The 26,917-nt window shown below is 36.5% G+C and overlaps 1 protein-coding gene across 1 annotated transcript in view; it reads left to right on the top strand.

The window, feature by feature from the left end:
- The window catches only part of CLVS2 (clavesin 2), a 60,308-nt gene that overhangs the window by 11,150 nt on the left and 22,241 nt on the right, over positions 1-26,917 (top strand). Inside the window, exon 3 of the mRNA XM_004587215.4 lies at positions 2,626-2,800. Within this exon, the coding sequence (XP_004587272.1) occupies positions 2,626-2,800 (175 nt within the window). The remainder of the gene's footprint in view (positions 1-2,625; positions 2,801-26,917) is intronic.

The following is a 26,917-nucleotide window of genomic DNA, read 5'->3' as shown; positions in this document are numbered from 1 at the left end:
AGCCAGCTCTTGAAACCTCTGCTCTGCTATGGGATTTAGTCCTTACAAATATCTGCTTAACCCACTGTGCCATAATATTGGTGATGGGTTTATTTTTTAATAAAGTCATATCCCTAAGCCTCTTTATCCTTGCTTTATGCAGGAGACTGTCTTAAAGGTCATCGTTGTCTTCTAAATTTCTGTGCATATAGTCACAACCAAGATTTGTATGTATGCCGCCAAAACCATTGGGCACTGTTTCATACCTAGAATTATGTGCAGTCTCTGACTGTGTGTCTCCTCCCAGTTCCCAACTGTGAGATCAGTATCATCACTCTCAGCTTTTCAGATGAGGGAACTAATCATCACTGATAAATCAGTGACACACCCAGACCATTCTGCTAATGAAAGGCACAGTGGAGTCTGATCATAGAGTCTTCTGGATGCCCTGATTTATGCTTGCTCACTGCTGTAATCCTAAAGGAGATTCTACTCCAAGTCTCTGAATTTAGAGACGAAAATGAAATCCTAAGGAGAGAAACTACCTGAAATTCCTATGTTAAGTATTTCACCTATGAACTTTTATGCATTTTCTGTTGGACTCTAAGTGTATTTAGAAGTAAAACTAGAATTATGAGCTTACATGTATTCATTGTTTCACACCATTTTTGTGAGCCCATCACTTTTACCGACAGTGATATTTGTTCTAAATCCATCTGCTTCCCATTCCTTCTTTTTCCTGTGGTCTTTTGGTAATTTTGCATGCACATCTTCACTTGAATGTCCAAGGAGGAAAAACCTATCATGTGGCTTATACAAAAACTCAATGTGTTGCCATCTTTAGTGAATTTTCAGATTTATCTGAAAACTTTGTTTTCAAAAGTAATCTATTCTGATAAAAGTAATTCTCTCCACTCTAACTCTATTACATTTTTTAACTTCCTTGAATTTAGCATTTGTATACTTTCATTTCTAGTGTTTTCAGCTTGAGATCTCTCTTGAATTTAAGGTCTATTTTTCAAAGATAATCACTCAGTAAATGTTTTGGGGTATGCTATATTTTTTTCTAGTACAACATCTTTAGTTGAAAACTTTACATTTTTGCTTACTTCCAACATTGGTCTCTGATTACTCCATTGATTTTGACTAAACATTCTACTGTTTACTGTGACTCGCAAGCTGTCATCCTTTACTGTTTTTTCATTGTTAGTGCCTACATCTAATTACCATGTTTTAACATGCTTACTTTTAAAATGTCTCTTAAATTTTACTTTTATTTTTTACTTTCACTACTTTCAGTGGCGTTTTCCATAATTTCTGTTTTATCACTCAATCTAGTCCGTTTAGTGGGAGTGAGAAAACATTTATTGAAATTTTAGAATGCAGTAGAAATTTAAAAAAAAAAAAAGGAGACCCAAGCTCTAAATTTGGATAATTTGTAAGATAACAGGTACATTTCTGTTATTTTCCTGATTTATTATGTCGTATGCCTCAGATCTTTCCTCTTTTATTATACAAACTCAAAGCAGATAGTTAAAATCGAGTGTCACTTTTTTTTAAGATTTTATGTTATTTGAAAGGCAATTGGAGGGGGAAGAAATATACACACACAAACATCTTTCATCCTCTGGTTCATTCCTCAAATGGATGCGATGTGGGATGGCTGGAGATGGACTGATCTGAACCTAAGAGTCAGAAACCTAAGAGTCCAGTCCTTTGTGGGCGAACCCTGCTAATTTGCCCACACCAATCAGAAGGAGCTGGGTAGCAAGCGGGGCAGCCAGGAATCACACCTTCACCCATATGGGATGCAGTGTCACAGCTTCCAGCTTTTACAGGTATGCCACACCAGCAACCTCAGTGTCACTTTCATCGATTATTATCCACATGCAATGTATGTACAGTGTACCTGTTTACCAATACAACTAATTCAAATTTCACTATCAAACTTTACAAACTTTGTAATGTCAGTGTCACTGAGGGTACTTTGCAGCTGTTTAAAAGCTGCCCAGTATGGTAGCTTAGTGGCCAAGGCCCTCACCTTGCACGTGCAGGGATCCCATATGGGTGCAGGTTCTAATCCCAGCAACCCCATTTCCTGTCCAGCTTCCTGCTTGTGACCTGGGAAAGCAGTTGAGGATGGCCCAAAACCATGAACCCTGCACCCACATGGGAGACCCAGAAGAAGCTCCTGTTTCCTGGCTTCAGATTGACTCAGCTCTGGCTGTTGCGGCTGCTTGGGGACTGAATCATTGGACAAAAAATCTTTCTCCGTATCTCCTCCTCTCTGTATATCTGATTTTCCAGTAAACAAATAAATAGCAGAGTACTTGGTTTTAAGATAGCTGAAATGAGATTTTGAAAATTATTGGACCAGGAAGTGAATTAAATACTTATAAAACATGAAACAAGCTGTAGCATTTTTTGAAAGCATTTCCACTTGTTGGTATAGAATACAGAAGATGAGAATATGTCCCTGTAATGCACTTAAAATAACCTTGTAATTAGAAGAGCATTTGTAAAAGAATCAATTTCCTTAAGCTTCTTGAAATATTTGAAAAGGAATCTTTCATGTGTTGAAAATTTTTTATGGTTTCTCTGTAAATGGTGGCGAGATATAATTCAGTAGTTTTCTATTACTACTAGGTACACACTGGTGGATATTTTGCGTGCCATCTTACTCTCTCTAGAAGCCATGATTGAAGATCCTGAGCTTCAAGTCAATGGATTTGTTTTAATTATAGACTGGAGTAACTTCACCTTCAAGCAAGCCTCTAAACTGACACCAAGCATGCTGAGATTAGCTATTGAAGGCCTTCAGGTAAGGTATACTCTTGGATGCTCAGGTTTGCCAATTCTTATCTAATGCATTGGACTACCAATATGTCTTAAAGTATAGCACAGCCAAATTTTTAAAGTTTTAGAACATTAAAACAGTCACTGAGCTGAGGAATACAGTAGAAAAGATGCATTTGAGTCTGTCAACAATGAGATAAAATTTGTTATTATGTGGCACAAATCTTTACTCCACCTAAACATATATATGGTGTGAATTGAAATTTTTCTCTTGATAGTCAGAATAAGCAAAATGGTGTTAGATTTTAATTTTTAGATATTTAGGAAAACTTTGCTTTGTGCTTATTTTTCTTTTCATGTATTGGTTAACTGTCTAAATATCTTTCTTACTTTTGCATTTACTTAGTTAAATTTGAGCAATGGACAGTAATATCTTAATCTTATTTAATCAGTAAAGGGTAGACATTTTGTTCTCTGTTAAAATAATCTGCATTTTGGTAAAAATAATCTGCATTTTGAATTAATTCTTAAACTTAATTAGTGGTGTTTTGTTTGCTTGTGTTTTTTGTTTTGTTTTTTTTTTTTTTTTGGTGGAAAAATCTGTCAAGGAGTTGAGTAAGGCCTGGAATCTTTGGATGGACGGTAATTAATTGGTTGGAAATTGTAGAACTGAAGATGAGTTACTTAATGACATGTAATATAATAACCACCCATCTGCTTTCTGCTTTATTTCATGTAATTTTATGTCTAATATTTATGGAATTGATTTTAAACTTTTACAGAAATACAGAAATTAATTTTTGGATGACTTTATTTGGTATTTATGTATTTTGAACAAGATTTTAAGACTTGCAACAGAATAGTTAACTTTTCTAATTAAAAATTTAGCTGGTCTAAGACAGAAATTTGAATTTTGCCATTCATTAGGTCACTATATTAAATGTTTTTATTTTGTATAAGCCAAAATCATCCAGGTTTCTTCTCCATAGTGGCTGCAACTACATGTATAGGTGCTCACTCTGTGAATGCTGACCTCCAAAAAACTGGTAACTTCCCCAGGCAGCAAAACATATTAATTAAATTGAATTCACAGTTTGATTTCTGCATCTTGACTGAATAGTGATCTTTTTTTTCTGTGTAGGTGTTTTCTGATGCAGGCCTTTTGAAATGTTCTTGGTGATTTAACCTGACTTGTCATAACTTAAACTCCATCCATTTAAACCCCAACAGGGAGAGCTAGTAATGTTGAAGATAGCACATTTTTGGAAATGTATGTAACATATAGTGTCGGTCCTATTTCTGTCCTTCATAATGATTATTGTTTACTTGTACCTTCTCTGTTTGGGGGGCAGGAAAGTTTTCAGCTGGACAGACAGAAGAACACCTATTATTCCCATGAAAATTGTAAGAAAACAATAAAAGAACCCAGAAACAGAATCAGTATGTTGGCTGTTTTCTAATATTTATAGAATAATTTAATAATAGTGTGAGAAATTATTGCAAGAAAACTGAGTGTTTGAGAATTTTGAGTTTCTTCGTTAGATGTGACCACTAATGTAACTCCTTGTAAAGAAAAAATAATTTATTATTTATTGAAATTCAGGCACACACACACACCTACTCATAGAAGGGGAGAGAGAATGAGAGAAAGGAAAGAAAGAAAAAGAAAGGAAGAAAAGAAAGAATGAGAGGAAAGAAAGAAAGAATCTTCTGTTACCAGTTCACTCCTCAAATGTTCATAGTAGCTCTGGGTGGGACAGGCACGTGCAAGGATCCTTTAACTCAATTCATGTCTCTCACTGAGTGACGAAAATTCACAACCTGATGCCTCCACCAGCAGCAGAACATTAGCAAAAAGGTTGAATTGAGAGTGGAACCAGACTCAAACCTAGGAACTCTCATATGGAATGTGTATATATGTGTGTGTGTGTATATATATGTGTGTGTGTATATATATGTGTGTGTGTGTGTGTGTGTGTGTGTATATTCGTTTGAAGGTTGGAGTTACAAAACGAGACGGAGAGATGCAGAGAGAGCTCTGGTTCACTCCTGGAGTGGCTACAGTTGCCGTGTCTGGGCCAAGCCAATGCCAGGGTCCAGAGGTTTTTGATGCTGTGTCTGTTGCCCTTGGGTCATCCGCTGATTTTCCAAGTGTGCTAACAAGGAACTGAGCTGAAAATGGAACATTTGGGACATCAATTGATGCCATATGAAATGCTGAGGTTTCGTATAGGGGCTTCACTCATTACGTCATTTTGCTGGCCTGCCAAGTGAAGTCTTAGCTACTGTACTGAATGCTTGGCCCAGGGATTTTTTTTAAGTGCTGAGTATCAGCATGCCTGGATCTGCAGTTAGATTAAACCTTAAGGTTTGCGTCTGGAGAGGGAGAGCATTCCCCATGTCTTTGGGGCGTATGGTGGCTATAGGTATGGAACTGATTTCTCCGTAGTTCCCGTAAATATATCTGTATCTTCTCATTTTTCCCCAACACAGACTGAATAAGCAGAATTGTTCATTCCTCCTGATTGCCAACAGTAGTGCAACTGTAAAGAGAAGAGCTTTCCCTAGGAATAAATCAACATGTTACCAGTCTCTAAACTTTTTTTTCCTCCTGTTCAAATTGATTTTTTTTAAACTATGTATTTTTGCCCATTCCCCACAAGTCCACTTCACTAACCCCCTTTTTACTTGAAAAAGCATGTATTTTAATTGTTCTAGCTGGAGTTAACAGCTAAGAATTTGTTTAATGATGCATGCTCCATAAGTACAGTGTACATGTGCTCATATCACATGGCCAATTAATAGACTTTGTGATTAGGTGGAAATAGGATGGACAGAAATAGATTGGGTGTGGTAGTCAGACAGACAAGGATTGGGATGGCATCTTTGCTGCATATTAAGTATTTGGGCCAGTGTCTTAATTAGTTTGAATTTTGGTCTGTACAATTATACCTATTTTATAATGTTATATAAGCAATAGTACATCTTAATAGCTGATATCATTGATTAAATAATTGATGCAGGGTAACTAATTTTTCAAGAAGTTCATTGACCAGGGTAGTTATAGAAAGAATATTCTCCTTAGAAAAATCAACATCTGATTAAGTAAACATGATTTTCAAGCTGTAAAGTATTTGCCTGGAAAGTCAATTAAAAGATGAAGTGTTTGCATATACCTGTAAAAGCTTAGACTCTGACATGAGAGTGATTATGTACACTTAAAATTTGTGTTGCTAGTTTTCTTATAAAGTATCCCTAACATTCTTTAATAGTGAAAATACAAGCTCTTTTGTGAATCTGTAATACTCCAATTCTTACATTTTATGAAATTTATGCAAAACGTACCTGTATTGCTTGTTGCACTTTGGATTTGCTTATGTTTCCCTCACTTAACACTATCCTGCTGTGTCTCTGTGCTTTTACTTTTACAATTTCACAGGAATCCCCAAACTCCATCAGCCAAAAAGTTCATAATGAAGTCAGAGCATAGCTTCCTGGCAAGGGGTTCCGCTGTAACAAGGAAATGAATAGCTCTTTGAATTGCTACGTAAGACTCGAATATAGGATTATTGCAAACTGTCTAAAGTAGTGCCAGATATGTTAAGAGCCTTTTAAAGAAGGGCTTGTGAAAGAATAAAGAGTGTGTAATCAATTCATTGGTCCTTTCATTTGACTCAAGGGCACAGTGTTACCATCAGCTATTAATCTGTTGGCTTTGAGAGTTCTGATTTTTCACAAGGAAGGCAAAATGTTCTACTATGGCAAATTCTGTTCCTGTTTGGGAGCCCAGTCTTACCTAGAGAATCTTGCCAGGAACAGAGGCCAGGCTGATGACTTGGAATATCACTAGCAAATTAGGTGCACCATTACACTTCAGGCTGGTGTTAGTTAATTCTGTGTCCACATTTAACCTATGGCTTCAGAAACTTTGAAATGGCGTGTGTGTGTGTGTGTGTGTGTGTGTGTGCATGAGTATGTATGAATATGTGTGTGGAGTGCTTAAGGGAGAATGTAAAAAGGAACTCAGTGAGATACTGACTAAATTGGGCATTCAACATAAAACAAAAGGAGTCTGTGCTTTAACAACAATGTTTTTTTGTAATGATTGCTCATCTGCCAATAGCTTTCACACTTAGAATGCTTTGGACCGTGGCAGAAACCTTTTGCTTACAAAACACCTTTCAAATTTAAGTCAACATGGTGTTGCATCAGTGGAAGTGGTCAGAACAGTGTCTATCTTTTTGAAAATTAAGACACAAACTCATAAACCATATTCATTCACACATTCTTATTTTTACATTTTGTATGCAGAGTCAGAGTCACACCAGGAGCAGTGTCAAGGGCAGCCTGCAAAAATGTGACATTTTGTTGATCACATGCATAACCAGTGGAGCTAAGTGTACTTCCTCTCAGTTGTTACTTAACCTAACACAAAAATTAGGTGAAAGTCCTGAAGTTGCTTTATTTTATAATGTGAGAGTGTAGTTTTGGTGAGAAGCTGAATCTCACAAACGTATGATGTAGATATTTCTTCAGAGCTCATAATTAGCATGTAAAAGCTATATATATGTGTTACTCAGTTCAGCAAGCTGGCTAATGGTTATATTAACTTTGATAATGGGCTAAATTAGTTCTGTACATTTATGCATAGACATATGCTTGCAATCCCTATTTTTACTGTGTTAAATTACTATTTTTTTCCTTTGATTAGCAACAGGATGTGTTAAGTATCTAGTGGCAGGAAGTAAGTGTCAACTTTGACAAAGTGAAGAGATGAGTACATTAGAGTTTAATATATATTTTTGAATTGAAGTGTAGTAGTAATTATTAATAAAATTCAATACTTCTCTGCTTTGAACAGCTGACAAAGAGGGTTGTTATTTTTCCTTCAAATAGCCAAATAACTGAAACAACAAAAGAAAAAGAATAAAATAACAGTTTATGGTCTGAGTCATTGAGATAGTGAGGAGTGGATAGCAAGTAACTATGTATGATGAAATACTGAATGAACAATATGAGCAAGTCAGCATTTCATTTTATTGGCTATGTTTAGACTTGTTCTCAACTAGAGAACAAAAAAGATGAGTTAATGCAGGTTTTCTTTACTCTCTTCAAATCAAAATTACAACATTTGAGCATTCATTTACCCTTTTTTTTTTAAAAAAAAACCTCATTGCTCAATTTCATTTTAACACTTAAAATTTTATCAGAAAGAGACAGATTTTATCCAAGTTGTTCCCTCTTCAAATGGCCCCAAGAGCCAGTTGATGGACAAGCTGTTGCTGGGAGCTTCAATTCCAAGTTGTTGTTGTGGGTGGAAGAAACCCGACCACCTAAGCAATCTTTTCCCTTCCATATGACATGCATCTGCAGGAAACAGGCATTGTGAGTCATAACCAGCACTCAGATCAGGAACTCTGATTTGGTATGTGGGCATCTCAATCACTAGCACTCACCCACTCTATGCATCCTTTTTAAAAATTAGTTTAAAGTTTAACTAGAACAAAATTTTCCTACAGATGTGAATCAAACTGCTAGGCTTTCAAATTTTCTTTTCACTTTTACAACTGTCATCTCATAGATATTTAATTAGAATTTTTCTTGGGATAAACATTGTGGTACAGTGGGTTGGCTGCTGTTTACAGTGTTTGCATCCCTTGTTGGAATGCTGGTTTGTGTCTTGGCTACTCTGCAGTTCTGATCCAGTTTCCTACTGCTGTGCATAGACAGTAGTGAATGATAGCCAATTACTTGGTTTCCACATGAAGTTCCTGGCTCCTGGCCTTTGATCCCCCTCATGTCTGTTGCATGTGTTGAGGCTGGACCAATGAGTTGAAGCTGCTTCTCCTCTCCATACTTCTCTGTATTTCTGTCACTATGCCACCCATCTCCCACTATGCATTTCATGTAGGCAAATCAAATTAAATCCATTTGTTATGTTTAAAATTATAATACCATATTGCCAGAATCATGGGGGTGAATGATTCATCTGTCTTGTCCCTGGATAGCACCCGTGTTGTTTTCTTAACATTGTTCTGTAAATTAAAATGCTCCATCTCCTTCATCACAACTATTCTAAGGAGACTTTCTTTTGAAAGAACTCACTTTTCTTTTCTTCTGGTATCAAGAAACCACAGTAAACTCACTGGAGTAATGCTTTCTTAAGTTTTAGTGGGTTACTGTTTGATGCACAATTAACTGTGTTTTCAGGATCTAAGAAACAGCACTTTGAGAAACCACAATTATCTGAAAATTTAAAATGTGGGTGACTGAGACATAGCTACTTAATCTAGCAAGATACTGTGTAGCAAACAAATGTGTAAATTGTCTAACATCTCCCATGTGAAGTAAAAAAAAAAATGATTTGATCAATGGTGATGCTGTTCTTTTTGACTCACTGGTCCATATTCTTTCCATTTCGTTACACTGTCATCTTTATGTGAGCTCCAAGATCACCTTGTTCAATGACATTATTCTCCAAAAAGTGTAAAAACAGAAGTCCTATGTGATAAATCTGTGTGGATCAGGTCTTGGAGCAGTGTACATTGTTATTTTTTTTGTGCGCTATATTGATGATAGCCTGAACAACTGGAAACTCTTTATGCCAAGGGAAGCTGAGAAATGAAGTCTAACCGTGAGCTTTGGGAGAGCAGAAATGGATGGACATCCCAATTCTCATTTCCTAAAATAACTGATGACTTCAGTCATCTCTTTCAAAGTGTTTTTCTTATGGTCTGTGAAACAAATAGCTTATAATGGACAATATTTCAAGGAAGTTTAATCCCTACTCTGAAGTAAAAGGAATGAAAACATCTTCTCCAAACTCCATTTCCTATAATGATTGCCTGTCGTGTGCCTTCTTCTCTTTACCTCTCAGTCTTACATTTGTTTAATGTAAAATAATTTGCGTAGTGTACCTGAGTAGTCTTGCTCGTTCACTCGTTTTTGAAGATTTATTTATTTTGCTTGAAACAGTAATACAGAAAGGTGTTAGGAGTCACAGACTTATGGGCCTCAGACTTGGCCTACCTGACAGCCTGTTGCATTGCAAAGCCTGCCTTGGGCAAGCAGGGTCACAGCAAGCAGGATATTAGGCCAGAGCATCCTCTGTAGAGCAAGTAAAATAGAACCTCCACCCTTGTTCCTGTTCAAATAATTAGTTCCATAATAATTAGTTTCAGAATTCTAAGCTTGCCTCCGGATTTCCGGGGTCCCTCAGATTATCCCTCGTGCCCCAAGACAGGGAGAGGGTCTGGAGATGAAATCACTTATGCCCCTGCAAATTTTTTCTTAGAAATGTCCGAGTCAATTATCGACTCACCTTATTTGCCTTACACCCCAAACGCTTTGGCCGAAGTCTTAACCGCAAGGTTCCTCAGTAGCTCCACCGTATCAGGTTCACCATACCGGCCACCAATTTGTCCCAACCTGCAGGACACGATGCTCAAACCCTGAGGGTGGACTGGGAATGCAGGGCTGCTAGCCCCCTGGGCTGCTGGTCCAAGAAACAGACACACATACTTGATGGAAAAGAGTGCCTCATCTCTTTGTTTTACTCCTCATATATATCCCTTCTTTCTCTAGAGGAGGAGGAGAAGGGGAGGGGTTTCCTGGGAGTAATTATCTTCATTGAAGCAGGGAAGGAACTAATCATCTATATTGAAACAGGAGAGGAACTAATTATTTGAACAGGAACAAGGGTGGAAGTTCTATTCTGCTTGCTTTGCACCGGATGTTCTGGCCTAATATCCTGCTTGCTGTGGCCCTGCTTGCCCAAGGCAGGCTTTGCAATGCAACAGGCTGTCAGGTAGGCCAAGTCTAAGGCCCGTAAGTCTGTGGCTCCTAAAAGAAAGGTAAAGAGAAAAACAGAGCAAGGAATTCCACCCTCTATTTCATTCCCAGATAGGTACAGTGACCAGAGCCATGCCTATCCAAAGCTAGGAGCCAGGAGCTTTTTCTGGGGTTGCACATAGGAGCAGGGACCCAAGGCCTTGGGCCATCCTCCCCTACTTTCTCAGGTCACTAGTATGAATCTCGATGGGAAGTGGAGCAACAGGGACTAGATTGAGACTCTATATAAATGCTGGCACCACAGGCAGAAGATTAGCTCGCAATTAGCACCACAGTGGCCACAATTCTTACAATGAATATTCAAAGGTATACTAGGTTTAAGGAGAAAAATGTAAATGTTTTTTCCAGATTCCCAAGACTTAATAGGTAGTAAAAAAAATAACTATTACAATGGCTGTAGTGATATTGCTATTTTATTTTCTTGAGGTAAATTTTCCTCCAAATTTAAAATTATTTTTTGTACTGAGTGTAAAGACTTTTTAAGTGAGGACTGAGACTTAGAAACTCCCAGAGAAGAAAAACAGCTCTTAAAACACTAAAAACTCTCATGATACAGTGTAGTTTTATGAACTTAAATAGAATTACTGTTAAACATCAGGATGCAGAAGCCATAGAATTTGCTATATTGTCAATATTTGTTATGTGCTTTAAAATCCAGTTGGAGAAAATCTTTTAAAATTCAGAAACTGTGACACTCTGGGTTAAGTTGTTGTCTACATCTACATAAGAGCACCTAGAATTAAGTTTTCTCTCTGTTTTCCAATCCAGCCCCCGTTAATGCATTAGCGAAGCAGAACATGCTAGCTCAGGTAATTGGGTTCCTGCCATCCACATGGGGATGGATTTGAATGGAGCTTCGTCCTCCTTTTGACCTTGTCTAGCCCCAGATATTGTGATGTTGCGGTACTGAGGACATGAGCCAACAGATGGAAGCTTTTTCTCTATGTCTCTGTCTCTCTCCCTCTCTGCCTGTGAAATGAATAAATCCAAAAAATGTAGTTGAAGTTTACTTGTTATTCAGCATATAATAAGACATGTAGAAGTCAATGCAATTTTCAGTAGTACAGAAATTAACCAATAAAAGTAAAAATTCCATTAACACTATCTGTTTAAAAAATCTCCATACGTTATACAAGGAATTCAGCTTTATTTAGTAGGTATTCTAAAAACTCTATGTTATGGTTTTTCATCTTGTTTAATAGGCTTATATCAGAGCTATAATCCTAGAATTTATGGACGTTTCACCTTTGTGTCATAGTAACATTTTATTGCATTTTGTACTCCGAGTTTTTGGATTCTTTTATGTCTTTTGGATAGATTTAAAGTTAGTGAATTTGTATTTCTTTTTTTCTTTGTCTGAAAATGTACATACAGCAAAGACAAATTGCAGAACATTTTTATTTCCTAAAATGTGCTTATTTGTTTTTCACAATTGTCTCATAGTTTTGCTAGGTCAGAAATACAAGTTGAAAGTGATTTTTAGCACTTTGAAATCATTATTTCATGGTTGTTTGGCATCTGTCATTTCTGAGAAGAAGCCTGACTTCAAACAAATTTGTGTTACTTTGTAGAAGCCTGCAACTTCTTTACAAAAGATTCTGGGAGCTTCTTTTATGCCTTCCCTGTCCAAGCTTTCTTCTGCAAGTGGATCATAATATCTACCCAACAGGCACTTTATAGATATTTCAATCCGCAGAGAAAGTTTTTTATTCTCCATTCTCAGTTTTTCTCTGATTACTTTTTTTTTGTGATCCTAGAGCATGAATTTTCCAGTTAGTGTGCTTTATAGATTTTAATAGTAGGACTACTTTAATAATAGCATTTCAGAAGCAGAACACAAAATTACTGCTAGTTGTACCCACTGATTCCTTGATTTCAGAAACCTTAAGCTATCAAAAAACCCCTTAGAATAACAACATGGTTTTTATATAGCTATTTTTTTCTTTTTTGAATTTTTATTTCTTTATTTCTTTGAGAGGCAGCAGGAGAAATTTTTCTATTTGTTGATTTACTTCCTAACAGCCGGACTGGACCAAAGCAAAATCAGCAGCCCAAAATTCAATTGAGTCACTCTGGTTAGTTGCACAAATTCAAGACTTGAGCCATTATCTTCTGGTTCCAAGGGTATGCATTATCAGGAATCTGGATTGGAAGTGGAGCTGGGACTTGAACCAAGGAAGTCTGATATGGCATGAGTATATCCCAAGTGACATTGTAGCTGATGCAATAAACAACCACCTATAATGCATTTATTTTCTATCTTCTTCCTCAAACATCTTCATTCTCATAAAATGTTTGTACAGATAAATTCACATGTCACAAGAAATGTTATCACACCGAACACTGATGATTTATAGTAGTATACCTTTAAAACATACTGATCAAAAACTAAATTAATTTAGGCACAGAAAAGTAATGCATCCATGTAGCTCAGCTGGTTATCCATGGGCACTGGCAGTGCCTTATTACACTTAGTTTGTCATAAGGTGTCAGCTGAGCACCTGTGTTTACAATTACCAGGTTTCTAGAACCCCAGAAACAAAAAGAGAAGATTCTCCTCTTCTCTGGGAAAACTGACTTCACTGGGCAGTAGGTACTTTCAGCTGCTATGTTTCTACATACACCTTCATGGTCCTTTTACTTGTGGAAGCAAGTTTTTGCCAGGGCATTAAAAAAAGCAGCTTTGAGATTCAGAGTTACAGAGAGATAGGGGAGAAAGGTAGAAGGAAGGGGAAGGGGAATTGAACAGAGAAAATGAAGGAGAAGGGAAGAGGGAGTTTCTAGGATCGGAGCTTGGCCACACCAAAGCCAGGACAGGAGCCAGATGCTCTATCTGAATCTCCCACATCAGTCCCAGGGACCCAAACACAGGCCATCTGGTAGTGCCTTCCTAGTTACAGAGAACTTTGGAATAAGAACTTGAGCTGTTGCCTATGAGGCAGGTAGTGGTTTAACTCCCAAAGCCACAACAGTGGTCCTTTTTTAAGGCTGTTTGTTTTGTTTGTTTATTTGTTTTTCTGTGCAATCTATGAGCATTCCAGTTTCTGGTTTCTTTAGATTTAAATCTGGAAAATATGACACACAATCAGTTTACTAAGATTCAAGGTTCTTAGCAAGTAATGTCCAAGGTCCTACAGAAATTTTTCCTAAGAAATACTTCTTAGGAGTATTCTTACATCTGTTTCACATATAATGCTCAAGCTTTTCAACATATTTTATAACCGTAATGAGTGACAGTTCCATCTTCTTATAATTGAAGATCAGAACAACTTGAGGCTTTTGTCTTCCGAAATTTCATCAATATATTTGAATTACTCATGCAATTGTCTCATTTGACTGCCACTGATGCTGTGAATTTATTGTAATTTTTATAGCTACTGTCATTTAAATTTGAAGAAGGATGCCAAGATATTGTGTTTATGCAATGTAACACAATGACTTGAAAAATTATAAATTCTTTAAAGACAGATATTATTTAGTTTATGATCACAAAGTCATATAAATAAAAGTCATGCAGCACTGGTTTTATCTTGATGCAAAGGCCAAAGGAAGAAATTATTATCTTTTATAAGACATAGTTGTATTGTAGTGATGATTATGATGATGATCGTTTTATATTGATTATGATTTTCCTTGAACTAGATGCAGTTACTCAGAGGTTTTATTTTGTTTTGAATCTGAAAGAGAAATACCAAGCAAATTTACAAAGACTATATCCATAATTCCTGGTAAACAAGTAAAACTCGCTTTTACCTATGATTCAAAACAATACTTAATGCGATGAAAAGGTGACTGAGATTGATGGAAAACTTTTCACCTGGTTTCAAGAGACAGCCTCTGAAATATTTCTGTGGGAGTCTTATTGTCTCACTTAAAGCTAACAGTAGAAAGTCTGTGACCCAAATGTGGCCGTGGTCGGTTTGTACAGAATTGAGAAAACATTTAGTTGTAACTGAGTTCTGGTGTCTCAACAGAGGTACTGTTTCAGTACCACGGTGGGCTACTGTTATAAACTGAACTTGTAGGGTAATTGTCCCCATGAAAGTAAGTAAAAATATTCCTCTGTAAATGACAAGAAGCTTATTCAAGTTTGAAAGTGTTTAGAACTTAGAAGGAGCCTAACTCAAATATGTATGAGAATGGCTTCAGTGATGTATGCAAAATTTTCAAGGCAGTATAGGCTGACATGAGCAGCACCATGGAGAGCTCCTAGAAATTCAGTTGCTGTGGTTTCATACCTGCTTTGAAGTTTTGGTTTCCTCCAGTCCTTAAGACCTTTAAAATAGCTTTCAAACTTTTAGAAAAATTTAGGGAGTTTCTTCATCATCTCAGAGTGTCATAATTCATAAGTCTAAGTCAAGACTGAAGTTTTCATGCGGTCAAGGTACTATCTCCCTGATAGCTTTCTTCACTTGGTAACCAGGATTCAGATTATAATTGTCTCCCTCTTTTTCTTTATTCTTGTACGCTCATGTGTTTTGCTTATATCTTAGTCTAAAAACACAAAACATTTCAAAATTTTCCATAGAGCTTGTCTTTCATCATATAAGGAAGAAAGAGAGCTTCTGTCTTCCAAGAAAACAAATCATTCTGGATTATTTGCTTGTTTTAAGGAGTTATTTGGAGAACACTTACATAGCAGATAATAAAAAGTTGTTTTCTTTTCCTGGAAATCTGTAGAATATGTCAAAATTTATATTCAAGGATTTATGGGCTCAACTATTGCCTCTGACACATCCATAGTTTAATTCATGATAGAATCCCTATATCTAAAAAAACACATTATGGGATGTAATAACTATAAAAATATAAAAAAAGAAATGTGATCTGATAATGGAAACTGTTGGTAACACAGTCTCTGTATCAAAAGACAGATTGATGAAGTGCTTTTATAATAACTAGCCCTTATGATATTCCTACGTGAAGAATGGCTGTTAGACCTGAAGATACAATGAAGTGATTATAATCTCTGCACACTGGATACATGGTACATGACAAAGAGCACAAAGTAAAACCTATGCAAAAGCCAAATGTTAGAAAAAGAAGTACAATTTATCATGCTACATTTTGGTCTTGTAATATTTTAGCGGCTCATCTTATACCAGCATTTTCTTATTTCTTTTAAAGGGACTTTTAAGTGGAGGCTTAACAAAAGTCTACATATTTAGTTCTTGTTCAATCCTGTGTGTGTGATCATTAATCTCATCATTGTTCCTGGGAAAGCTGTTCTAAGAGACAGAAAGAGACTGGATTCTAGAATTCCTATTTAATCTCTCTGTGTTTGGTCCCTGTGTTTAATCTTTAGAGGAGTTCCAGTTATGCAAGAAGCTTGAGTGATCTGTTTTAGTGTTCTCAATACTCTAGCAGTGAGAAGTAGGGATGAGTCATTTTGAAGTCAAGCTTTATGCCAATTGAAACTATGTGTTGTTTTGACTCAGATAAGATTGCGTGTTTGGGGGACTGCTCATTCTCTTCTGGCTAAGCATAAAGGTCAGTTCTACTTCAGTTACATTTCCTGTGTCTTTCCAGTCATTGGTCACTTTCCTAGCCCTATACTGAACTTTGCAGTCCAGGTAATATCACAGTGGAACTAGGCTGGGAAGATTCTAATAAACAACACACACTTTGCTCTTCATGTTAATATCTGAAACTGAAAGCTTTTAGTCAAACTGAATGAAGTAAATTCTAGGGCCTTTAATGCTACTTGAATTGGTATGTATCAAAAAAAGATAGGTCATTGTTCAAGGGGAACATTAATCATATCTTAATCTTTATTCTATATTTCAGTTTTATCAGAGAATAGAGGAGGGGTGTTTCTGTTGTGTTAGGTGTCTCCTCTTAGGTTACTGTTTTTGATGAAGCAAATATCCAATGTAGAAACTTGCAAGGAAAGAGAAATGGGAGATGTTAGGCAAAAGGTATAAAGTTTCGTTAATCAAAGTGAGTAAATACTGGTGATCAATATTGCATTATATACTTTAAATTGCCTAAGAAAGTAAGCCTTAATTGTTCTTTTTCCTTTCTCTTCTACATACAAAATTGGGAACTGTTTGAGGTGATGGATTTGCTTATTGGCTTCACTCTAGCCATCACTTCACTAAATATTTGTGTTATCCTGAAATACTAAGTTGTACAACAACCTCAATGATAGTGGAAAATGATCAGATTGTTTAATTGGTTTCAAGAATATAAAGGATGGTTTAGCTACTAAAACTCTAAATTCTGTAGACATTCAAGCGCATTTGAAGTCTACCAGCAGTACTTATATATGTATGTATACATATATATTAGATTTATTTATTTTTGTTGGAAAGGCATATTCACAGAGAGAAGAAGATACTGATAAAAGATCTTCCATCAGCAGGTTGGTTAACTCCACAAGTGGCTGCGATAGCCAGAGCTGAGCTGGTCCGAAGCCAGGAGCCAGGAACTTCTGGGTCTCCCATGTAGGTTTAGTGTCCCAAGGCTTTGGGCCATTCTCCACAGTTTCCTCAGGCCACAAGCAGGAGGCTGAATGGGAAGCTGAGCACCTGGGACATCAACCAGTGCCCATACAGGATTCTGGCATGTGCAAGGCAACACATTAGCCATTGAACCATCATTCTGGGCCCAACCAGCAGTACTTTTTAAAATTATTTCTTTTGCCTCATTAAGTCTTTAGTTTTCTTTCTTCTTCTGCTGCAAATAACTTGATTAAATTTTATGTCAAGTATGATATTTAAATCTTTAAAAAACTGAATAGTTTATAGTTAACAGTTGAATAATTTTCCTAGCATTTACTATCAACATCTTGTATTGACTATTATAAAACATGCTTAGAAATTGCTTTTCCTCTTTTAAAAATAATTCCTTTGACAAAAAGACAAACGACAATCCAGGCAAATGGGAAGGTCTGTTCAATAAATGCTGTTGGGACAACTGGTTAATAGCCTGCAGAAACAAAAAAATAGATCCACATCTCTCACCATACACTAAGATCAGATCCAAATGGATAACAGATCCAAACCTACATCCAGAAACCTTCAAACTTTTGGAAGAAAATGTTGGAAACACACTGGAACACTTAGGGGTAGGCCCTCACTTCCTAAAAAAGACTCCAAATGCAGTAGAAATCAAGACCAAAATAAACAATTGGGACCTCATCAAACTAAGAAGCTTCTGTACAGCTAGAGAAACAATCAACAAAGTAAAAAGGCAACCCACAGAATGGGAGAAGATCTTCGCACACGACATAGGTGATAGAGGGCTGATCTCCAGAATATACAAAGAGCTACAAAACAACCAAAATGTCAAAACAAACAAGCCACTCAAGAAATGGGCACGGGAAATGGGCAAACACTTCACAAAGGAACAAACCCAAATGGCAAATAAACATATGAAAAAATGCTCAAGTTCCCTGGCAATAAGGGAAATTCAAATTAAAACATCAATGAGGTACCACCTAACTCCAGTAAGACTGGCCCACATGCATAAAAGCACCAACAACACTTGTTGGCGAGGTTGCGGGGAAAAGGGAACCTTACTCCACTGCTGGTGGGGCTGCAGGCTGGTACAGCCTCTATGGAAATCAGTATGGAGAATATTCAAACAACTCAAATTCAACATACCGTATGATCCAGCAATAGCACTCCTAGGAATATATCCAGAACACTTGTTTTATGAGAAACCAACATGCACTCCTATGTTCATAGCAGCACAATCAGTAATTGCAAAAACATGGAAGCAACCAAAATGCCCATCAACAGAGGATTGGATAAGAAAGCTATGGTTCATCTACTCCATGGAATACTACTCAGCTATTAAAAAAAACAAAATGCAGTTCTTTGTGGCCAAATGGGCCAAACTGGAAACCATAATGCTAAGGGAAATGAGCCAATCCCAAAAGGTTAAATACCACATGTTTGCCTTAATTTAAGATGATATGATGTTATGTATAACATGTTATGTTTTGAATGTTATATGTTGTGTATAAACTAAAATTGAAGTGTAGGTGAGGTGGTCACAGAAGGTGGCTGGGAACTCGCATTTACTTTTAACATATTGGTTACTCATTACTATGTCAATTAATTCCATAATGATGTAAATTTTTGCTGATGGTATGTTGGAGCTTTCAATTGACTGGGATGATACTCTGCTGGCTCTGTCTTCAGACCAGAGAGGGTATCCCTAAGAAGCCGTTGAACTTGACTGGACAATAAGATGCTGGACTCTATGTTTGGTATACGCTTGCAATGGGGGAATCTCAACTGAACTTGAGCTGTGGTTATGCAACAAGGTGGAGGAATCCACCATGGTGGGAGGGTTTGGGGAGGGGTGGCAGAACCCAAGTATCTATATAACTGTGTCACATAATACAATGTAATTAATGAAGTTAAATAATAAATAATTAAAAAAAAATAATAATTCCTCATTCAGTCTAGCCACTTTCTTCTAATTCAGTTGTTTTCTAGAGGTGTTCTCTGGCTATCATTTTACATTGTTTTCATTTGATTCCACTTACTTTCTCTTCCTGTTTTTGCATCTGTATTCTGTGCTTTATCTAGTAGCCTTTTTTTTTACCGTTCAGAAGTGTTAATATATTTATATAATCATGCTTTTTTCCTAGACCTCTTATTATGTGTAGTTTCCTTTTCTTGAAAAATATCAATTTCCCATTATAAAAAATTAGTCATTGATTGGAGAAACAGGGAGAGATGAAGAGAGAGCTTATTCACTATTCGAAGGTCTGTAGTGGATCCTGACTGGCGCACTGTAGGAGCTGAAATGGGAGCTGGGAATTTAATCCAAGTTTCCAGTGAAGTTGGCAGGGGCCCTGTCATGTAAGCCATCATTACTACTTCTGAGGGTCTGAATTTGTGGGCAGCTGGAGTCAGGGGCTGGAGTCAGAGCCAGATACCTTGCTTATGTACTCTGAGATGGTGACCTCAAACACTGAGCCGGATAACTGCACCTGCTGTCATTTTTAATGGGCATCTTTAGTAATACAGAATACAAACACATGTGCTGTCTGTTATTTTGAATAAAATATTCTTACTTTTAAAAATTTTGTGGGTCATTCATTGTAAGCCATTAAGAGACCTTGTAATAAAACCAGGGAAATGATTTTTATTGCAATTAGACATTAAATATTCTTGGATGGTAGGGAAGGTGTCTTACAATGAGTAGAAGGGTAAAAATGCCATCTTAAAATATTCCTTAAATTAATGTATTTGGCATGAGCACCGAAGTGCAGCAAGATAAGTTGCTTCTTAGAATTCTGATATTTCATTTTAGAATGCAGATTCAACTCTGGTGCTAGGCACTGTCTTTTCAAGCTTTCTGTGAGCGTACTGTGAGAGGTAGTGGAATATTGACCACTAAATCCATGTGCAAAGCTATGAGTGTATTTTTGGCTCCTGGTGTTTCTGATCCAGACCTGGGAATGAACCAGAAGATGGTTCACCTTACTTCCATCTTTCTATCATCCTGTCTTTCAAATACACATATAAATCATTGTTAAAGATTAACTTATCATCAATTTGATGTGATTTCATTTTTCTTCTCTAAGCACATGTTAGCAATTGACATTGGTTGGTGTTATGGCCCAGAGCATTAAGCTACTGCTTGTGGTTTCCGTATTCCATGTCAGAATGTCCAGACTGGAGTCCAACCTCTGCTTTGGATTCAGCTTCTTGTTAGTGTGTTTAGAAGGTTATGGCACTGCACTTCGTTTCCTTCCACTTTCATGTGAAAAGATATAGTTCTTGGTTCCCACCTGTGGCCTAGCCCAGTTTCAACTGCAGTACTGTTACTCTGAATTTCAAACACACACATATATATATTTTATACACATACATATATATTTTAGAGCTGGCTATATATATTTTAAAGCTGGATGCTGTTTGTATAGTAGCACTATCACCACTGTGGTGGTATGTGAAGTATATTCTTAATAGTATGATATTTAGCCCTGGTTTGTTCAGGTTTTTGTCTTTTTCTCACTTATCAATAGATATAGAAATTATATCCAAGTGGTATAAGGGGCAGATTTGAAAGTGTGGCACAGTTCATGCTTACCTAACTTATAGCGCATTAATGATGTGGCACTTTAAACTTTCTGAACTTGTTTCAATTTATTCATTTTTGTCTTTTTTAAATAAATTAATTGCAGAGAACATACTTGCTGCATTTCATAGGTAAAAGTTTAAGTAGACAATCACAATTCCCTTCTATACCCTCCCCCAAATCTTTCTACCCCCTGCCACTCTATTCTTTCATCTGTTTTTACAAAGACATAATTTTAATCCACTCTATAATCACAGGCTTGATTCAGCACTAATTATAATATTCAACAAGTGAAAAGAAGAAAGATCACAGTTCCACTCAATTATAAATAAAGGCTAAAAAAGACAATCATAGGGCCCGGCAGCGTGGCCTAGCAGCTAAAGTCCTCGCCTTGAAAGCCCCAGGATCCCATATGGATGCCGGTTCTAATCCCGGCAGCTCCACTTCTCATCCAGCTCCCTGCTTGTGGCCTGGGAAAGCAGTTGAGGACGGCCCAATGCACTGGGACCCTGCACCCGTGTGGGAGACATGGAAGAGGTTCCAGGTTCCCGGCATCGGATTGGAGTGCATCGGCCCGTTGCGGCTCACTTGAGGAGTGAAAACATCGGATGGAAGTTCTTCCTCTCTGTCTCTTCTCCTCTGTGTATATCTGGCTGTAATAAAATAAATAAATCTTAAAAAAAAAAGACAATCATAAAATTTCTGTTTTACTGTTACTCTTTTCTAGTTTTCTATACTAATTACCACATACCAAAGAAAATGTGATACTTCTGTTTTTAATACTGGCTTATGTCACTAAACATAATGATTTCCATTTGCATCCATTTTAGATAGGGTTTCATTCTCTTGTATGCCTAAGCTATATTCTTCGTGTGATACTGTAAGTTCTTTATTCAGTCATCACTTGATGCGCATCCAGGTTGATTCCATATCAGCTATTTTGAATGGAACTTCAATAAACATGAGGGACACAAATGTTTTTTCATATGCTGACGTCATTTCATTTGGGTGGCTTCCCAGGAGTGGGATGGCTGGGTCGTGTGGAGAATCTATTTCCAGATCTCCTAGGAATTAACTTTTATTTATTTGCAGCGAACAAGATAGGATTGAATTTGAAAGATATTTTAAAATGGCATGATTAAAGGAAGCAGACGCTCTTTTTCAGTGATTTTCATAATAATAATACCAGTGTTCTTCAAAAACTTCATGGAAAACGATTATCATAAAAAATAATGCATGAGATTTAAAACAGTTTTGGCAGATATGTAGACTTATGTTTGAATTTTATGTTTCTGTGCACGCTTTGAAGCACTTTGTCCTAGAGAAATAAATACTGGAATGTGGAACTGAAAAAGCAATAGACCTACAAATAAATGAAACACAAATTAGAACTCGAAAGTAAATAAATGCCAATATGCCAAATTGATATTTTACAAAATATAGAAACAATTAAAAGAAGAATGACTTTCCAAAAATGATACTGGATGTCCATAAGCAAAAGCATGAACCCCAAACTAAATTTCCAACTTTATTAAAAAATAAATACAGATGGATTGTGGATTTAAATGAGAAATACACAATGACATATTTAGGAATTAATTGAATTTAAATTTTTGGTTCTAAAGCTAACAGTTGATAGAGAATAGGGAAAATCTTCAGGGCAAAATGCACCTATTTTTTTTGGATATTGTTTCTTTTAAAAAATTTATTCTATTGAAAGAAGTGTTATGGAGAGGGACACACACTTAGGAAAGAGAGAGAGAGAAAGAGAGAGACAGTATCTTTCATTTACTGTTCTGAGCCTGGACCATGAGGTGTAACTGAAGCCAGGAACCAAGAGGATGCTGAAGAAATGGGAAAATGGATGTGATCAAGGTGGCATGCACTGAAAATGATGTTGAGAAAACTCTCTGTATTTTGTTCTCACAGCCTCTGATCTACCTAAATTTTAGTACACATTTGAGCCACACTATGTAAAGAATAAGGTTTTTAAATGTCACAGGTCCTGGGCCCAGCGGGGTGGCCTAGCAGCTAAAGTCCTCACCTTGTACGTACCAGGATTTCATATGGGCGCCGGTTCTAATCCTGGAGGCCCCTCTTCCCATCCAGCTCCCTGCTTGTGACCTGGGAAAGCAGTCAAGTACGGCTCAAAGCCTTGGGATCCTGCACGCATGTGGGAGACCTGGAAGGGCTCCTGGCTCCTGGCTTTGGATCGGTGCAGCTTCAGGCATTTCAGTCACTTAGCGAGTGAATCATCAGACAGAAGATCTTCCTCTCTGTCTCTCCTCCTTTCTATATATCTGACTTTGCAATAAAAATAAAATAAAATCTTTAAAAATAAATAAATGAAATATCACAGGTCCTGATAACTTAAATATGACATTTATTTCCATGTTGAAATGACATATTGCTTAAGTTTAAATCAGTTTCTCCTTTTATCTTAAAAAGGTTTTTAAATTAGCTTTGTTCTTCGTTTCAGAATTGTTTTGTTCAGTTAGGGGTTGAGGGCTTCTGGGAGGACTGGATAAGTAAGCTCGTATTAGTACTACTCAATGAATCTGAAGAAGAAGTTAAAGCTAGGGAGACATTTTACCTCCCAGACAAACCCCCCACATACATATCAACCATTGATATTCAGAAAATCTGTGCTTCTCTGGGAGTTTATACAATAATGATTTTAAAGAGTTGCAATATTTTTCTTTGTGTTCTGTAACAGGATTGTAGAAAGACTTAGATTATGTGATAGCCCTAAAGTGAATAGAGACATTAAATATTGTGTTCATGTAAATTGGTGGGTTGAATTTTGTAATTCCACTATATATGGTGAGTGTATGGAGATCTGACTGTATTATAATGATATGGGGAGACAGAAAATGCCAAGGGATGATGTTTCTACTTGAATTTAAGGATGCATTGTTCAACAACCTGTTGAATATTACATACTGAAAACTTTATTTGTAGTAAGGCTTTATGTGTAGTAAAACATTTAATTGTGTGAAAACAAATTTGTGGAATAGCTTGGGTGATTTTTATTTGCCAATGAAATTACAGGAAGTAAGCTCAGGAATGAAGAATCCTGCTTAGACCACATGTATTTTCTGTCATTTTAATCGGAATCTTTTTCAGTTAGCCAAAATTGATGAACATCTGTAAGATATTTTAACAAACCCAAGAAAGGTATAATGAAATCTTAGAAACCTGAAATTACAAAATCTTTTTTTTTGAATTTAGATATAACATCATTAAATATGACTGGATTTTGGAAGGGTGATATTGATCCCAAGTTTCATCCTTGCTTCCTTTCAGCTATGGTCTCAACAGGGAAGAAAAGGAAATATTCCCAAATTACTAAACTGTGGCATCATCTATATTATGTGCAGCCTTATAGGAAAGTTCTTCATTATCATGGACTGCTTACAGCCTCAGTCTTGCTTTGGTTCATGTGTGCTTCTTAGAAGAACATGTGCCTAAAACATCTTTAGATACTGTCATGCTCTCTTTATTATGCAGTGCCTCCCAATCCATATGGACACTGCAAAGTTCTGGAAGGAAGTGGAGGAGCTGAATGTGCTCTAGCAGTGGATTAGAAATCATTTTAGCTTCAGTAGCTTCTTCCTGACTCCTCACTTGAGTCAGACCTATGAAACTGGCCCAGGACTTAATTTAGGATGAAAAATGTATATTACAAAGTATTTAAAAATGAATATCTTCCTTGATTTATAATAAGGTTGTGTCTCAATATACCCATTATAAACTGAACATATTGCAAGCCAAAATATATTTAATATGCCTAAGTTAGCAAGTGTTATAGCTTAGCCCAGCTTACCTCAGATGTGCTCAGGACACTTACACTAGCCTAGAGTTATAATTTGTGGTTAATGTAATTTGAAGTGTGATTTCTAATAGATGAATGTCACTTTCATGGCACTTTAAAATAAAAAAAAGCTCTAAATTGAGCCATAATAAATAAGGAACCATCTGTATGGTACAGATTCCTATAGCATTTTAAAGTGTCGTCACATGCATCTATGATTCTTTTAATTTTGCTCTGTGTTTCTGATTTTCTCTTTCACATGTCTCTTCTTTATTTGAAAGAATAAGTGAACTGATACTCTGAATGTTACTGCTGTTTTAAAATGAGGCTGAATGTTTCCATAACAAAGTGATTTTGCCTATTTTCTAAGATGTGTGATGTTTCACTGTTTCTAATATATATATATATAAATATATACATTATATATATTAGAGTTAGTTCTCCCTATTAGTCAGTTCTTCATCAGAATCAGTTGAAAAAGCGCACCTAAGTAATACAGTATAGTCATAGTTTACATAGTTTTTACATTGCACTAAGTGTTCTAAAGAATCAAGAGATGATATACAATGTATACAAGCATATGGATAGTTTATGTGCAAATAGTTTATGTTCTTTTATGAGACTTCAGTGTGGACTTGGTATCCACTAGACTGCTGAAACAAATAACCCTCAAATATTGGCTGATGATTGTACACAATTATTTAATAAAATTTTAAATATTTATATTTAAACTTTATAAATAACAAAATAAATGTTTTCCAGTATTCTGTTTCAGAGTTAACAATGCTGATAGTTTGCTGGGTTTTTTTTAAAGATTTATTTATTTTTATTGCAAAGTCAGATATACAGAAAGGAAGAGAGACAGAGAATCTTCCATCCGATGACTCAGTCCCCAAGTGGCTGCAAAGGCCGGTGCTGCGCCGATCCAAAGCCGGAAGCTAGGAACTTCCTCCAGATCTCCCACCGGTGCAGGGTCTCAAAGCTTTGGGCAGTCCTCGACTGCTTTCCCAGGCCACAAGCAGGGAGCTGGATGGGAAGTGGAGCTGCTAGGATTAGAACTGGCGCCCATATGGGATCCTGGCATGTTCAAGGTGAGGACTTTAGCTGCTAGGCCACCCCGCCGCCAGGCCCAGTTAACTGTGTTTTTACAAGGCCTTTAATTTGTTTTAATAGATTAAATTTTCTGATTTAGAAATATAATGCTGTATTTTTTTTCATTGAGATTCTTTAAAATACAGTTATAAAGGGTGTTTAATATTGAATTCTGTAAATACTTCACTCACTCATCCTTTTGGTGAAGTGAATTTACTTTTTTTTCTGCAGTGTTTACCTAGTTACTAAATGTAAAAACAGCCAAATATTTGGTATGTACAATTTTGTCTCAAAAATGGTAATTGTTTAATATATTATTAAATGTATTAAAGAAACATTATGGGACACAAGGAATATGTTTTGGAATTCTTTTTGGTAATTTTTTTTTTTTTTTACCAAAGTGTGTTCCCTCAGTAGAATATTACATCTTGCTAAATTGGTGAAGCCTTGTTTCTCCTTTAAAAAAAGTTTTTTGATGGTTAGGCAACCAGATCTCTCCCACTTGAGGGGGAGATCTGGACTGAATTTTGGGTTCCTGGCTTCCACCTATCCCAGGCCTGACTGTTGTGCTTATATAAGGAGTGAATCAGTAGATGGCAAATCTGTCCCTCTCTTCACTCTGTCTTAGTCATTCTCTTTCAAATAAATAAAGGTAAATAAGTAAGAAATTCTTAGCCAGCTTCACATGCCTGATAAAGGTAGGCGAATACTGAAATGCTCAAAGACTTTTCCTCATTTTTTGTACTTCTAATTTGTTCTCAACTTTGTATATGCCAAGTCTGGCAGCTTTATTCTCTTTTGTAAATTTTGGCTAAGAAATAGTTAGAGTTTATGAATATGTGTTATCTTAAAGAATTTAAGAATCAAACAGGAGAACAAACCATTGTTGATATGGCAGCAGGAGTAATAATAGGGTTCTCCTCGCGTCAGTTGATATATATACTGGAGTCTCACTGCATGTCTTAGCAAATCACTATACATGTTGCGGCACTTCTTCATTTCCTGCTACACTAACTCCATTATACAGTTTGTTTATGGCAACATGTGGAAATGTTTGTTTACCTATATATCTATTTGTTTTCTATTTGCATGAAGGTTACCTCCTACCCGAGAAAACATATGATATTTGTCCTTTGGGGATTGGCTTATTCACTGAGTGTAATGGTCTCCAGTTGGGACCACTTTGTTGCAAGTTGTAGAATTTCATTCTTGGCTAGAATGGTAGAATACTACTTGGCTGAGTAGTATTGCATAGAGTAGAAACCCCACAGTTTATCCATTCTCTTTTGACCAGCATCTGAGTGGTTTCCATGTGTTTGTTAGTGTGGATTGTGCTACTAT

This window comes from Ochotona princeps, chromosome 1 (assembly GCF_030435755.1).
Source record: "Ochotona princeps isolate mOchPri1 chromosome 1, mOchPri1.hap1, whole genome shotgun sequence".
NCBI lineage: Eukaryota > Metazoa > Chordata > Mammalia > Lagomorpha > Ochotonidae > Ochotona > Ochotona princeps.
Note: the sequence above shows the minus strand (reverse complement) of the source record. Positions and strands in the feature narration are given on the sequence as shown.